We start from the raw sequence: 16043 nt of genomic DNA, 5'->3' as shown, positions 1-16043 counted from the left end.
CCTTTGCTCTCATCTCTTTCTTTGAGTCCCTGTGGTATTTTTCTCCACTCTGAGTCTCATCACCCTGCTGAATAAAAAAAGCCTCAAAGAAGCTTCTCTCATCCAACAAACAAGTGAAAAAAAGGAGAAGGAAGAGGGGGGAGGGGGTGTGTCTCTTTTAGCATTTTCCATGTGGAATTGTTCATGTCTCTGAGCACATCTGAACACTGTTTACCATCTCCAAACACCCCAATGCTATCTCAGATCGCTTCAAATGAGATTTTTCCACACTATTTCACAATGTGAGCTGGCGGTTTATTTTGGCGGTGGTCTCGCAACTCTCAGCCTGGTGGCGAGGCTAATCTCACTCAGGTTGGGGCTCAACAATCTCGGCGGGACTCCAGCAAGGGCGGGGGGTTTGCTGTCTGTCTGTGGTTCAAAGACGGACCCTGATTAATATTCTTGAGGCAAAAGCAGAGGCATGAGACACAGAGAGAGAGAGGGGGGGGGACGAAACAGGACTCCCCAGTGTTCCTGTCAAGTTCAGTGTCTGACTGCACGGACGCTGGCCACCACAGCACTGCTGCTGCTGCCGCCCCACTGCAAATACTTGGCAGCCGTACGTCTGGATCTCTGAAGATAACGTGGCTATTAATAAACAAACAGAAGCAATTACTGGGAGGCGGAGGAGAGGAGAGGGATTGGATTAGGTCAGGATGAGTGCCGGTCTCACTGAAGTATAAACTGATGAGCTGCAGCCCTCCAAAGGCAGCAGAGATACCAATCCCTCCTCACTGACCCCCTGCACCCACACAGGCTGCAGCCACACGGGGAGATAACACTCATCTGTGAGTGTGTGTGTGCGTGGACTTGTGTGTGTGTGTGTGTGTGTGTGTGTGTGTGTGTGTGTGTGTGTGTGTGTTAGGACTCCACATGTGCAGACCTGTGAGCATTTGTGTGTGAATGGTCCTTTTTTGTATTAAATCCCACAAAGAATTAAGGCTCCATGTTTTTTTTAGCATTACTTAGACTGTATGTCTTTCTAGCTAACAAAGCTGCTTCACCTGTTGATTATAGTTTTGGTTCCACTAACGCTGAGGGTTATGGGTATTTTGGTTGGTATAAATGTATTTTGGAATATGCCAAATGTTGTTTGAGCACTCTTATGGAAGCCCAATGTTAAAGGTTAATGTTTAACGTATCATTAGGCCCTGCGGTGGGTCTCACGCTGTTCCGTCATAAATCTACTGAGCCCTCTGACAGGTGACACCATCCTTGACCTAACGGACATTTAAAATGCCTTTGAATCATTCTCTCACCCGAACAAAGAGCAGATACTCAGCTTATTGACCAGACCACATACCTGCATTGTTTCTGCTTAAACCAAACTACTGGGCCCCACTGAATTGATAGGCATTATCTGAATGCCATTGCCCGCTCAGTTGTTCAGCCACTATCACTGCATATCTAATGCCACCAGACTTACAAATAGCCAATAGTTAGCAACCGCCTCTGATATGAGACCCTATTCCATGCATGAATCATGCCCCTTGACCTGCCTTGTCAGGGAAAAAAGAAAATTATTTCAATATGATTTTGACAGGTTCATCTTAATGACCGGTCTTTCCTTGAGATGGGCCCACGACACTGACTCACTGGCTCAGCAGCACAGCATCCCAGAACCGGCCCTTTTTCACCTGCACCCACACAATGAACACAGCCTTCTGAAGCGAGCTACCTTCATTAAAATCTGTTTAAAACATCACCAGCTAACATCATCACCTAATAACATGTTAAGCTACCCAGGATGTTGCTATCAACGGTAACATGCAGCCTAGCCTGCCAAACAATCCTCCTCAGCTACCTCACCTTAGCAAGCAACAACACATGTCTAAAACATCACCAGCTATAAGCAGACGGCTAACAAAAACAGCTAATATCAGGATAAGCCAGCTTTCACCAACGACTAAAATCAACAACTAACAGCTAATAGCAATAGCTAACAGATAAGGTAGCTAACACCAATGACAAATAACAGCTAAAATAAACAGCTAATAACATGTTTAGCTGGCGAACACCAACGACCAAGTTAACAAAGGCTAACAACAACAGCTGTACTGCCCAATTGTATGTTTACAATTTTTTTGTGTACCATAAATATAACTTTACTGATTATTTTAAATAAAATAAAAAACACCTTCATTTCATAGTTAATTTAGTTTTACATAAATGAGTAGGTTATACAAGTTGCAGAATACATTTAACGTACTATAAACCTGTGGTCCGTTTTGTAGAAACATCAGTAGGATTTGTTTTCCATGGATAGTTAGCTCCACTTTGCTACAGTCTATACAGGCTAAACAACTGCAAAACTAAAAAGTTAACTTCAAATGTTCGCCAGTGTTTCATAAACAGCAAATAAAAAGTTTGTTTTGTACAAATTTCAAGACAATTTTGGGCTTTACTGCATGTGATCATCAGTGCCCATATTGTGTAACAGGCAATGAGGAGTGAGTCAAGATATCTACATACTGTATGGGTCAGTGTGTTTTTGTGTGCACGCGTATGTGTGGGAGGTCCTGATGTAATGTGCAACAAACCCGACACATGAAAGATAAATGTGTGGCAATAACTCATTGTGTCACGCTGCAGAAGAACAGCAGTGGGAAGCTTCCTCCTCCTCCTCACTGTTCCTTAAGTGTGTCACTCAGTCGGGTTTCAGATTAAGATTTAAACTGATCTAGTTAAGACTTCCACTGTGGCATCTGGAACTCCTGTCAGAGCACAGCAAGTCCAGCATGCAGTGGGGATGACTGACGCTCACTACCATGTCGCATTCTCCTCAGAGACTCTGAATAGTCAATAATTCATCAGTAAGGTATATATTCTCCTGCACCAGTGCAAGGTACAGCATGGACTGGAGACTCACTCTCTCTCTCCTCCGAAGCCTCAGTTTATCATTTCCCTCTCAATCTAGAATTCCATCCTCTTCCCATTTCGGGTCCCTTTTCTCCCCCCTTTTTTTTTTTTACCTCCCTCCCTCACTCTCTCTATATTGCACCACTTCAATAATTCAAAGTGATATATAAAAGTCAATGAAATTTGCCATACCTCGGGTCATAACGATGCCTGCCAGGGATTTGTGCCGAGCGTGCGCAGGACTGCAGCCGCCCACCAGCGACCGGTACTTCTCCCTCACCAAGTGGAATATTGAATCGGCAAAGACCTGAAAGACACAATCGCTCCCTTAATTTCAACTAGACACAATCTATGGAGACTGACTTTACAGGTTTTTGGTTTTTTTTTGTTGTGTAATATTCCACTTCCCTAATCTGTTTCTGTAATGCAGTGAGTTTTGGGGATATTCACCCAAAGGTCAATTTACCTAAGCTATGAGCGCATGCAGAAATTAGTTGTTCTCTGTACATCTTTTTAGTTTAGTTTCCAATGCACCATACAACAAAAAACATTCAGTACAAACTATGACAGTTTGCCACATGCCGTGTTGAAATAAACTGCACATACTACTTCTGCACAAAATAAAGTATGCAGCAAAGATCACTGTAGGAACTATTTGAGGTGAAGAATTGATGTATTCCTCTAGGGTTTTATGATTTCAGTCTGCACACAGTCTGCCTTTGGGGAACAGTTTTTTTTTTTAACTTACACTCAGGGAAAGTACACCCGTGGTATTCACCCAGCACAAAACTGACAGTATTCTAATATCACTCAACATAGTGTTTCTGTAGAGGACAAATACAGTGGATTTAGTGTTTCACATTCTCATCACTTAAAGGTTAAGATGACCAAAAGGGGCATAAACTATAAAAACTAAAAAATAGTAAACTAGTAAATATACAGCACTATTTAAAAAAAAAAAAATCCATTCCAAATTTTATTTAGTGAAGCAAACTAGGCTGAAAATGTTATTTGCATTGCCAAATAAGTATTAAGTAATTATTAATTGTATGTATTGTGTGCAGTATGTTAAACATAAATAAACATAAAACATAAAAGAAACCAGTAGCTGTCAAAAAGATACAGTGTAATAAAAAAGTTCTTTAGTGTACAAAAAAAAAATTAAAATCTCAGCAAAAGATTTAAAATGATTAACAGAAACCTAGAGTTTAAAATGAAGGCTGCTATGGAGTTGCACTATGGGAAATGTACAACCAAGCATTATATGGAGTTTGAGCCATACTACAGACCAAAAGTGATGACGACTCGACCTCTGATGCTTACATTTTGACTATTCCTTTTTAATTATCTTTCCTGTGAGTCCCTTATCTTGTTGCAGAACAATGATAAATTGCTGCAATACCCCTTTAATCTGCCCCAGTATAACCTTTCACATGTTCAATTCAAGTCAGTTACATTTGTTACATAAACCCTTGCCCTTGATGCTGGCTGTGGTCAGAGGTGGAACAGCCTTGAAACTTTCAATCTGAGAGGGCAGTAAAACACTGCTTTTCTGCCTGTTGTAAAGTAAATCTTTGTTAAAAGAAAATAAAAAACGTAAGGAAACAGGAAGCCCTATAGAAAACTGTTTCCTGTATTGCACGTACATATTGCCTACTGCTGTCCTTCCCATTATCTGACCCTGTTGTGTAACTGCCACTTTCGTTGACATCAACACATTAGTTTAATAGGTAGCTTCATGTTCTTTATACATGCATATATAATCAAAGAGAATATTGACACTTGTTCCAGCTTAATCTCTCTGATTGTTCTCTTTCTGGCTATAATGAAGTGGATGAACATGATGGACATTCATTTTACATCAGTTTTCAATTTCCTCCACCATCTGCCGTCAATCGTTACTTTAGGACGGAAAAAACAGAACAGCATCCCAGTTTAATGCTGTAAACAACCTATATTTGTGCCATGAAGCAACCCATAGGATTTACCACTAACTTAATTAATCAATTGATTTACGATCTCTCCAGCCAAACTCACACTTCTCACTAGTTTTACATTAAAAACACACTGTTTAAACGATGTCACAAAGACACGTGGATCATTTCCACCACTCTGCCAACCTTAAATGCTCTTTACTCTAGTGGCAATTAAGGACTTAGTCTCTGAGCAGAGCTTCATGCCACCTGTAGAGCATAAATGGATCACCAGGAGATGGCAACAGAGTGGCAGCAGTGTGGGCCTTTTTGACAGATTGAGGCCCCAGTAGCTAAAAGGACGTCAACAGATGCCAGGGTGAAGGACGCATAGAGCGAGAGGGAATGGAGAGAGATTAAGGGCGAAAAAAAACACAGAGAGAGGGTGAATGAATAAGTGAGCATATTGCACATTACAGCCCTCGTCGGGGCTGTGAAATACTCTCACAGTTAGAGCCGGCAGTCGACGTGCTCACAGCTCCTGGTGTGTGTGTCCATGTGTATGAACGCACATATTGTTCTCAGACTGTGCCAGCCGGAAGCCTCTTTAGGGGGAATGGAACAGGGAAAGGATTACGAGGTGATGTTAAAAGTCAACAGGGACTAACTTTCAGCACTTTGTTTTAAAGAGTTGAGCTTTATCAAGCTCTAATGATTACATGATGGGTCACGTCTGAGGTGAATGTACTTCTCTTTAACAACTGGCGAGACAGACAAGAGGAAGAAAAGAGTTGTTGACTGAACTTTTTAGCCTCATGTTGTTTACGTTATGCTTGAGCGATCAAACCCGTCCAAGAGCGTGTTTGTCGAGCACTGACTTAGTGCAGCTCATGTTGCAGTGACGGGAACAAAATGAACAGAATTGGTGGATTCTCAACATCTTCAGAAGATTTAGTGTGACCAAGGATGCTCAGAAGTCAATTTATATTATAAAGATATTCACCGTCTGAATTAAAAAAGGGAGGATTTTTATTAAATCCCAAATTTAATGATAGTCTATCTTGCTACTTATTACAATATTTCATTAATCTGCAATGATTTTGATCATCAATTCATTGTTTTAGTCGTTTATCAAACTAAAGTAACAAACATATGCCAGTTTCTTTACTAGACTTTTTATTATTTAATCATACTAACAAAAAAACATTGAACCTGCTGGTAGTCGACTTTTCAGGAATGTGAGGAAAAACAGCCTTGCTTCGTCATTATTCATCAGCCCAAATGTTGAATTTTCTAAATCTGTAGGAGCACGAGTTACGCAAACGTGAAAAAACCCTGCCTTGTTCCCTGTACCTGAAAGTGACATCCAATTAATTCTTACAGAATCCTGCTTGGCTTGGCAGCGTCAGCTGGAGTCGGTCACAGTCTGAACCCCGAGTCAAGTCCTCCATCCCTCCTAAAGGCCTTTTCATTGATGACATTACAGGGGTGAGAGAGGGTGGCAGCTCAGAAAGGCCTGGAGAGCAAAGGTGGAATAGACCCTGGCACACGGCCCAGCTTTTTCTCCCTCCCCCCCGGCTTCCTCCTCCATCGCCTCTCCTTTTGTTCTCTCTCCTCCCGTCCCCATTCTGTTAACTCCCGTTTCCTCTCCTTCTCTTCCCATCTTTTTATGTCTGACTCTTCACATTCTGGTCTCGCCTTTCAATCCTCCCCTTCTCTCCTCCCTTTCAACCACCCTTAGTCCTCACCCTCCTCCTCCTGCGTTGTCAGGTTTCTCTCCCTCTCTCATTCTTGTTTGTGATAGAGGGCAGTGATGTGCCAGGACTAAGAAGCCAACAGTGAGTCAGAGCCTATAATTTCCTCATCCTGTGAGCCGGAGTGGGCAAACAACATAATCTGCATCAGTTGACACAAAAGGAAAATAGGCTGTGATTTACAGCTGTGGTTCCCTTAGTAACAAATACACTCCTTCCACCGTCTCTGTCTTTCTCTGTTTACATCAGCCAAAATCAAAATAAATACATCTGCCAGTACCTTCATTTCTCACACAGTTTTCCACATCGTTTTTTTTAACATACCACTGTCTCACACATACACACACACACACACACACACACACACACACACACACTCCTTGGGGAGTGGGGGAGTTGAGTGCCACCTTCAGCGTGGGCCTAATGTGGCAGAAAAACGGGGCCAAGGATCTCGTTCCTCAGTCAGACAGAACATCAGTGCGACCTGCCACACGGCGAGAGGAGGGCCGGCCTGTGTGTGGCTGGCTGGCTGGCTTCCTCTTGGATGAGCATCAAGGTTATCGTAGCTCCATACTGCTACATTTGGGAATTTCAAAAATCTGTCTCAGGTAAGCTCCACTCGGAATACGTCTCTGGTAGAAACTGCACAGAGCAGAAACTGCTGTAGTGGCTGTTGTGTTACTCACCCCACCTGGTGTCTTTTCTGCATTAGTTCTGACCAATTTACTTCTCAGTTCCTCTGGGCCTCCTCACAGTGGAGGAAACAAGCCGCTGTCGTTTTTTTTAGTAACTGTTATGGCTGCAAGGGATGAGATATATATTGCAGCAATACCCCAATCAGCCTTAATGAAGAAGAGGTGTTGAAGTACAGAGAAACTTTAAAATGGATCCACTGACCTTTGCCCCCATTCACACTAAGTCATTTCATGCATCTTAGGCAGATCCGATAGCTAGGAGCTGAGTGTATATGCAACAAAGAAGCATTTGAGATAGATTGAAAATATCTGTCATTTACCGTTTACTGTTTATATAAAAATACTGATTATAGCAGCTTTAATTCAAACAAAAAAAATGTTGTAAGGTTCTGTTTATGAATATTTTTGAAGAATCGATACAACAAAGTTTAAAAAAAAATGATAAGGATCTTGAATACCTTGCTGGCCTATATCTCTCATGTTTCCTTCACTTTTTTATCTGTCCATCCATCCCTCCCTACCTGCCTCCTCCTCCCCGACTCCCCGACTGTTTGTGCACGTAAACAGTTCAGCATCAATCTCCAAGGTAATGTGGAATGTCACCAGCAATCCTCCTGCTGCCTTCCCTCTGAAGTCAATATTGTGTCCGAAACACAAAATGTCAACGGGGAAATATTCTCAGCTGCGGCCTGACCAAGAAGTCTGCATGCTGGTAGGGGTGACGGGGTACGAGTGTGTGTGTGTGTGTTGGGAGGAGATGCTCAATTGTATGACTTATTGATTAGCATGACGGTCCTAAAGGGAAATTAAGATTCATTAGTGATTGCATTTTAAGGCCCTCCATAACATTCTCCATATGCTCCACACATTGAGCCTGAGCGTGAAACGTGGAGTGTTAAACTGAGGCATCATCCATGTTGATGGTGTGTGTCCATGTGTGTCATTCCTTCATGAACATCAGTGCTCATATTCAGAGGGGGCAGGGGGGTGGATGTGGGCTTGCTTTTACCCCACCCTCAGGAAAAGACACATACACACACACACACGCGCTTCAACCCACCACCCTCACCACCTTATCACCCGCCAGCAGAGCGGCCCAGGCAGCATAAAAACGGGGCCATGTCTTATATTTCTTTATAGAGGTATTTAACAATTCATTCTCCCGAGTTTTAATAGTGTCTGCCCTCTGCCTAGATATCTCCAACGCCCCCCCCCCCCTCCCTCCACCAGCAGCAGCCCATCCTCCCCTACCCTCTCCCCATCCCTCGCCTGCCGCCAAGCATGAGGCTTTGAAAATGGATATCTATTCATTTGGTGTAAGCGTTGCCTCTAGGGGCTTTTTAGATTTGAAAAAAGCCAGACTCCTCGCGGCGAGACAGATTTCTCCTGTTTGTTCTCCATATGACACATAGCATCACTCTCACTCCTAAATCTTTTGCTCCTTCTGTCTGTCCTCCAGATCTGTATCACAAGAAGAAAACCCCCCCCAGATATGTCAGTGCTTGTGTACTCGGATCTTCTGTCAGTGGTTGTTCTGTTGTCTTGCTTTTTTTATTGACAGTAAAAGATGGCGTTGTGTCAGGCAATGACAACAAAGTGCAACACAGAGAAGTTGAACTGTGTACAAATTTGGGAGTGCTGTGAAACACTCCCGCAACTTGCCTCTAACTATATCCAACCTTTTCCCGTGTGATGGCCAGATGGCCCTGAAGCCCGTGGAACAGATTTCTCTTGTGTGTGTGCATGTCCAAAGTTTTGCTTGAACGGCGGGGTATTGTCAGTCAGATCAGCGCCATGCGGCCGTCGTCATCATGAGAAGAGGTCTTTCCCTTTTAAAACCACAAGCTTGATGTTAGCGAGCGAGAAACTAAGGCAGATGAAGGAGCACAAGAGAGAGACAGAGGAAGGGACAGAGATTGTGCCATTGATCTGTCTTTGCCACAGCTCGTCCTCGCTCCTTTCCCCGTCGCGGGTGAGGCGGGGGGGAGACGGGATGCTGCACCACAGGTTTCCAACAGCAAAGCGGAGCTCAAGCAGGGACTCCTCATTAGACTTGAAAAGGTGGAGAAACCAAGACGACGGGCCTGGTGCATGTGGTACGGATCATAGTCTGGGATGAGCTACCACAAGAGTGATGGCCTCATCCAAAAATCAAGGACGCTACTTCCTAGTGATGATGCTAAAGATAGAAGTGGATCATTATTTTCTCTCCCATTCTCAACTTGGGGCCATAATAAATCCCTATGGCCCAGTTCTTCTGGGAGGAACAATCATAACTGTAAATCTAAATACTGACAAAAGACCACAGACAGCTTGGAATATACAGAGAGAGTTTCAGCCATGCTAGCAACGTGGCTCTAGGGATGGCATCAGTTGGTCCACCACTTTGGTCCAAACTGAAAGATCTCAACAACTAGCAGAACCATCAGGTCAAAAAAAATGGTTTATGACCAATACCCACAAAACTAATGACATGCAGTACTATTCAAAAATGGAGATCATGGTCAATATTACAGCAGCTACTCATAAGCATGTTAGCGTTGTTTTCGTGAGCATGTTAGAAATGCTGATGTAATGTCACAGTGTTGGTATTAATATGCTTGGACACTCTAAAAACACAAGAGTGATGATAAAATACTGTAATTGCAGTCGCAGGAGATACATCAGAGTCAAATTCACGCTGAGTGAGATAATAAATGTCCACACTTAAGAATCTTATCTCAAATCATGTGGAAATAAAAGCTTGTCTCTCAGTATCTGGATAGTATCTCTGAAAATATTTAATTACAAGGACATAACATTGAAAAAAAGAAAATGAGTAAATATCTTTTCCCTATTTCATAGAAAACATAAAACTAATATAAAACTGTGCAACCCAAACTTTAGTCACAGCTAACCTCATATGTCCCCTGATTGGTTAAAACTGCTGAAAGCCACTAATGCTCTTAAGCCTAAATCCAAACATTAATTTGGGAAATGAAACCCCCAAAACATTCAAGCCAAAAACGAACTGAAGCCACTGAATCGTAACCACCGATCGCAGATGTTAAGCACAACTGACTCTAAAACTCATTATCTGCCTAAATTCTCTTCATCTGATCAAACAAGCAACCCCCAGATATGACAACATAGATGCTATCGGAGCCTGGCCCATGTGTGTGGCCATATCTGGCTGTGGTTGTAACCTGCAGAGCGTGCTTGCCAGGTCCCGAAATAACCTTCACCATAATCAGCCCCAAATGTGTACTTCGTATTTGTGTATCACTGAGAAATTACAAATGCACTTATATTGCATTCTGTTTTACTGTATGAGGCTGCATCATGCTCCTAAATGCACCAAACATTACTGAGGAATTGCCATCATGATATGTCATTTCTGCTTTACTTGACAGTTCAAAGTTTAAAATGACTGATAGATAAACATATTCCTGCTGAATCCACCTTTAAAATATTCACAGGGCAGAGTAAAAATTACAGCGAGAGGAGAAAAAAAAGAAAAAGAAGGTTCAGGGTGACAACGGTTGGAGCACGTCTAAGTCGTTCCGGTATAAATCCCCTCTGATTAACCTCCACGGTGGAGATAAAAGCAGTGATATGCCTGAAACGACTTAATAATGTCAGGCGCAGTGTAAAACACACACCAGCGGCTTTATACATTATGCACCAAAGGCCAGCAGAGGGACTCCTGCGAAAAGATAACATGACCTACCCCCGAGAGAAAGGGAGGGGCGGGAGGAGAGAGAAGGAGAGAGAGAGAGAGAGAGAGAGAGAGAGGAGATGAACAGGCAGGCACTTAGAAAGGAAAACAGGCTGGATGGAGACAGAGGTGGAAATGAGAGGGTTAGCAATGAGGATTTAACAAGTCTATCATCTACAGTACGTAGTTGACCAGGGGAGGATGGAGGAGGAGGAGGAGGCCACTCGAAAGGATCCTGAGGGCAGTTCACATAACTCCCATTAATCTGCACATGATTCAGCAAAGAGAGAGAGTGTGAGGAGATTCCCACCTTTGTGGTCTGCTGTATCAGTCAGGGGAGACATTTTATATACAGTACTGTGTACAAATATCACATAGTGAAGTATTAAAGTCCTGCATGTCAGTAATAATTTAAGACTTGTAAGGATATTGAACAGCCCCCTAAGAGATTAATTAGCCACCCTAAAGGGACAAGCTCTCCAATAACTGCTTTTCAATTGCAACTATTTGTCGCTAAAAAGTCAAGAGTTATGAATACTGGGGAATTTCCTGTGTCACTCATTTCATGGTTGAATCCTTTAAAAGGTTTATTGCGGAAAGCGTGCAAATATTTAACACCTATACCTGTTAATTATATGAATTATTATATTTAAAGGCTCTGATACTTTTGGATTACAGTTGACCGAAGTTGACGACTGGGGATGCCTGATTTGCATGCTCAAACGGGGAATTTTTAAAAAAATCTTTTACCACATCAGAAGTTTTTGGTTTGATCTTATAGTAGCCTACATATTAACTTAAAAGTATTGGGTGGAACGAAACAAAACAAAGCAGCCTACTGTAGTTAATGGACAAGCAAGGTTTAAGTACAGGTCAGTGTTTTAACAGAATTACAGCCACATAACACAGGAGTCGGGTGTACTTTCTGATGCAGCTATGCACAGCTAGACGTTTTGTTTGAGAGTGTGAATGTCAGAGAAGCTGCGGCGGACTCAACAAAGCTTACGGCTATGTGCGACGACAGCAAACTGCAAAATAAATAATTATTTTCAGGGAGCACCTGAAAGAATTTCTAAATACTTTTCAAATATCAAAAGGTCACCAGCCACAACATTTTCAATTTGGATATGCTTTGACTTTGAAGGCCAGATGGAACCAGTCCCCAAGGACTTTCTGTGTTTGCATCAGTTTACTTTGTAAGAATAGGCATTTAGACAAATGGTGGAAACCTCCATTCTTCAATGCGGAGTGATACATGTTTTAACTCCAGGGTTTATATTCAGGACATACAGCACCCCACACCACACAAGTAGGGTTCTTGAAGTCATATATGTGAAATTAAATAACAATCATAACAAATAAAAGGTCAGAGACAGACTTCTATCATAAAAGAGAGACTGACTTTTTAATAAAAGTCACATATTGGCATGTTGTGTGCACTCACAGATTTACCAGTTCTGCTCTATTCTCAATCGCCCCAGCAGAGAATCCTTGTCTGGAATCTGTAATATTTTTAACGCCGGTCAGAGCAGAACAGAAATAATAACAACAACAAAAAAGGTGTTTGCTGTTTCGACATGTGGAGAGGCTGCTGCTGCTGCTGCTGTGGTGGCTTTAAAACATTTTGGAGGACGGAAAGATCTAGCATCGCTTTTCATGTCTTGAAAGAGCCGAGTCATTGAAACGGTTCCTCTGAAGCGCTGCGATGGCTCCCTCCAAAGGGTGGGCGATTGTGTCGGCCTCCGCCCAGATGCGACAGCCGCGCCTCCATCTCTGCTGCTCTTGAAGATACCGCTGTGGCTCTTTAGGGCGGGCTCGACCCCGGCAATCAGTGTAACTTCAAACCCCCCGCCGTCATCCTTTGAACGGCGCCAGGGAACTGCCTGTTGCCAAGGACCGCTTTTTTTCTCTCTCTCGGCACGGAGATTAGAGACGCAGACGAGGGGAAACACTGGTGCTTTCAGATGCTTTTCTGTCTCCTTGTCAACCAATGTCTGTACAACAAACTCAGTACTGTTCACAAATGCAACATCACACCCAGCTCAAATGATGCCAAAACAAAATACATTACTATTCTACACGATACCTCAAAACAAACTCAGAGCAGTTAACCATATAAGTGTTGGAATATGAATGAATAGCGTAGATAAGTAAGTACTGTATCTAAAAGGTATAATAAGCAGCTTTTGCCTAATAAACAAGAAATAGACTGATACAAAAAAATTCAGCTCAATCATCACCCATGACCCACTAGAAGTATATTGTGGTGTCTGTTTCTGCAGATATCATGCCCTGTTTCTGGGAATCAGCAAGAAGCCTTTGGGCACCACCTTGGCGGCGTGCATGGTGTGCGGCCTGTTCTCATTCCCATGTTGTCAAATAACGCCACGGTCACGTCCCTCGGGTTCTGATACCACGGAACCCTTTTCCAGAGTTTGATGCGATTGGTGTGTCAGCAGCAGAGAGGCCATAGTGGCAAAAAGAAGCGTGTGCTTTGGCTGCATTCTTTCAAAATGCGGCACCTTCCTTCAGAGTTGTGCAAGGGTTTTTGCATATTTATTTGTGCTTTAGAACGTAACTGCCGTGCAACAATTAAGACATTGGTGCTTCATTCTTCTGATTCACAATGCTGCTCCCTTTCTTCATTCACACTCTAGCTAGCTCAAATCACTGCTACTCTCTCTCTCCCTCTCTGGCTCACCAAGCTGTGAACGGGGGGGCCAACTTTGCCACAATGCTGAATAGTATACCTTTAAATCTCCTGGCTGAGTTATTATTGTTCTGTGTTTCAAGAAAAATAATGGTTCTGATGACTGAGTACAAGGCTATTTGACTTTTTCAGCTGGATGTTTTGCAGGGTGGAGAGTCCATTTGCTTTTGAAGGAGTCATTTATCCTGCGGCCTTCCATCCTGCTGGTGACTAAGTGTGGACCGGACTCTGTGTCATGTCTGTGGGTGCTGCTGTGGCCAAAAGGCCCTACAGCCAGCCATACATCATCAGGTATTGATACGGTTCCACCACAGCGCCACGGCTGACATTTGATTCATAGCTCTGGGTGCTCTTTTTGAATTCCTAACAGTCAACAAGGGATCACAGGGAAATGTCAATGTTGTGTTGGTTTGGGGCGCCTCAATGACACGGGGGAGAATGGTAAAAATAATGGAGGCTGTTGAGAGGGGTAGCTAACTTAATCTCGAGCTAATGGCCCTTTGGTGTGTGATTGTGTTTGTGTTTATGGAGGCTGGGTGTGATAATAATTCAAGATTGTTTCCATTCTTATTCAGAATTAAATTCAGTTTTTAGTTTTTGTTTCCAGTCAACCCTGCCTAAGATATTTTTAGCATAATTAAGTGAAAAAATAAACAAAAAAAACAGTGACAGTTCACAACTTAATTGAAGAAAAATGTTTTCCTCTTACCTGTAGTGTTATTTATCAACCTAGATTGATTTGGTGTGAATTGCAGAGTTTTATGATTGGTCTTAGAGATGTCTGCCTTCTCTACAATATAATGGGACCATATGGCATCAGATAGTGGTGCACAAAGTGCCAAAAATCTCCAAAACTATCCACCAAAAACTGTGCAGCTGGGGAATGCTGCTGGTTTGCTTTCACTTTTGTCCAGTGGTGTGTTGGCCATCTGGCATACTGGGACAAATCCTGTTGGGCCGTCAGACAATGAAGTTAAAAGGTTTTTATCGACCATCCGGCGCTGTCAGTCTTTACCGGCCATCTCTACATGACTGTGCTAATTAGTAATAAGAGATAATTGCATCAGTAAAAAGAAGTTCATTACTTTTGACTGATAAAAATTCTGTCTGGCTGGCCAATTTTTTTTAAATCTACCGGCAACCTTGGCTGTTGGGCCAAAAAGTGTATTTTGGACCCTACTTACATGGTAAGTTTTCCATAATGGCTAAGACAAAAAAATATATACATTTGGCTATTTAGCAAGCCTATTGGCATAGGGGGATATTCTGGCATCAGAATAAAGTATAAAACAACCCAAAATTAATTATAGAAATGAACCTCAGTGTAAAATTCAATGTATGTTTTTGACCATACAAGTCACAGCACTGGGACATATTTTATGATATTTTTGAGGTTTTGGAGATTCTTTTGTATAAAAAGCAGCTGGCCCAAATGAGTGTACAGTTTGTCTAAATTCTATACGATTAATATATGAGGAAAACAGGGCCATAATAGCAATAATAATAATAATAATATGTTTAAGAATATTGTATATTGAATATTGTATTTGGATTGAAGTGACTATGAAGGAAAATGAGAAGGCTGAACCTGCCCTGCTAATTTGGCCATTGTGCATGCACGTTTGAGACGGTCCCTAACTTCAGGTTGTGAGTTTCCTGTCTATTGTAAGCTCATGCAAGGTGTCAAACATTAGTTGAGTGTTATCCTGCACTGAAAAGAAATCTGGTGAAAACTGTTCAAAAGCTAATAATGACTATGATCCTTAAAAGTATCTGTATTAATTTGGATCCTGAGCCTTCATGCAGGCTTTGACATTGTTGGGACCCAGTGAGATGTTAAACGATCAATGTTGGGTGGAACATTTAATTCACTGATTGCCATATTTCATGCTCCTTTGTGAGGTGAGAAAGTTCAACGTTGGGGGCTAATGACAACCTTTCAAAACCCTCTAGGCAAACTGAATGCATGGATGTCAGACTCCACACAGAGCTGTTCAGCTAACATTTTGGAAATGTGAGGTTTTTACCCACCAACAGTGATATGTTTATCCTGCAGACAGTCTCTATAAGTTTACACATGCCCTTTGGAGAAAATAGCTGCTTTTTCTTTTTTCTGCACTGATGAATGTGGCTTCTAACAAACCTCTCCTGACAGAAGAGGCTTAAACAGTGCATGATCCCTCTCACCGCCAACTGTTGTGCACACACACACATGCACACACACACACACACATGCACACACAGCATTCTCGACACAATATAATATGCACTTCACAGCCCGCGGATGAAATGAATGCAAATAACCGCGTGCGAGAGGCTTTGGAGCGTGCCGGAGAAATCAGTCTGTGGCCTCTGCTCTTTTAACATTTACTAAAA

At 42.4% G+C, this 16043-nt stretch overlaps 1 protein-coding gene across 1 annotated transcript in view; it reads right to left on the bottom strand.

Moving 5' to 3' along the window:
* The window catches only part of adarb2 (adenosine deaminase RNA specific B2 (inactive)), a 166144-nt gene that overhangs the window by 27805 nt on the left and 122296 nt on the right, over positions 1-16043 (bottom strand). The window contains exon 4 of the mRNA XM_054623126.1: positions 3091-3205. Coding sequence (XP_054479101.1) covers positions 3091-3205 — 115 coding nt within the window. The remainder of the gene's footprint in view (positions 1-3090; positions 3206-16043) is intronic.

Source organism: Anoplopoma fimbria, chromosome 21 (genome assembly GCF_027596085.1).
Source record: "Anoplopoma fimbria isolate UVic2021 breed Golden Eagle Sablefish chromosome 21, Afim_UVic_2022, whole genome shotgun sequence".
Classification (NCBI taxonomy): Eukaryota; Metazoa; Chordata; class Actinopteri; order Perciformes; family Anoplopomatidae; genus Anoplopoma; species Anoplopoma fimbria.
This window is presented reverse-complemented; position numbering and strand designations above follow the sequence as displayed.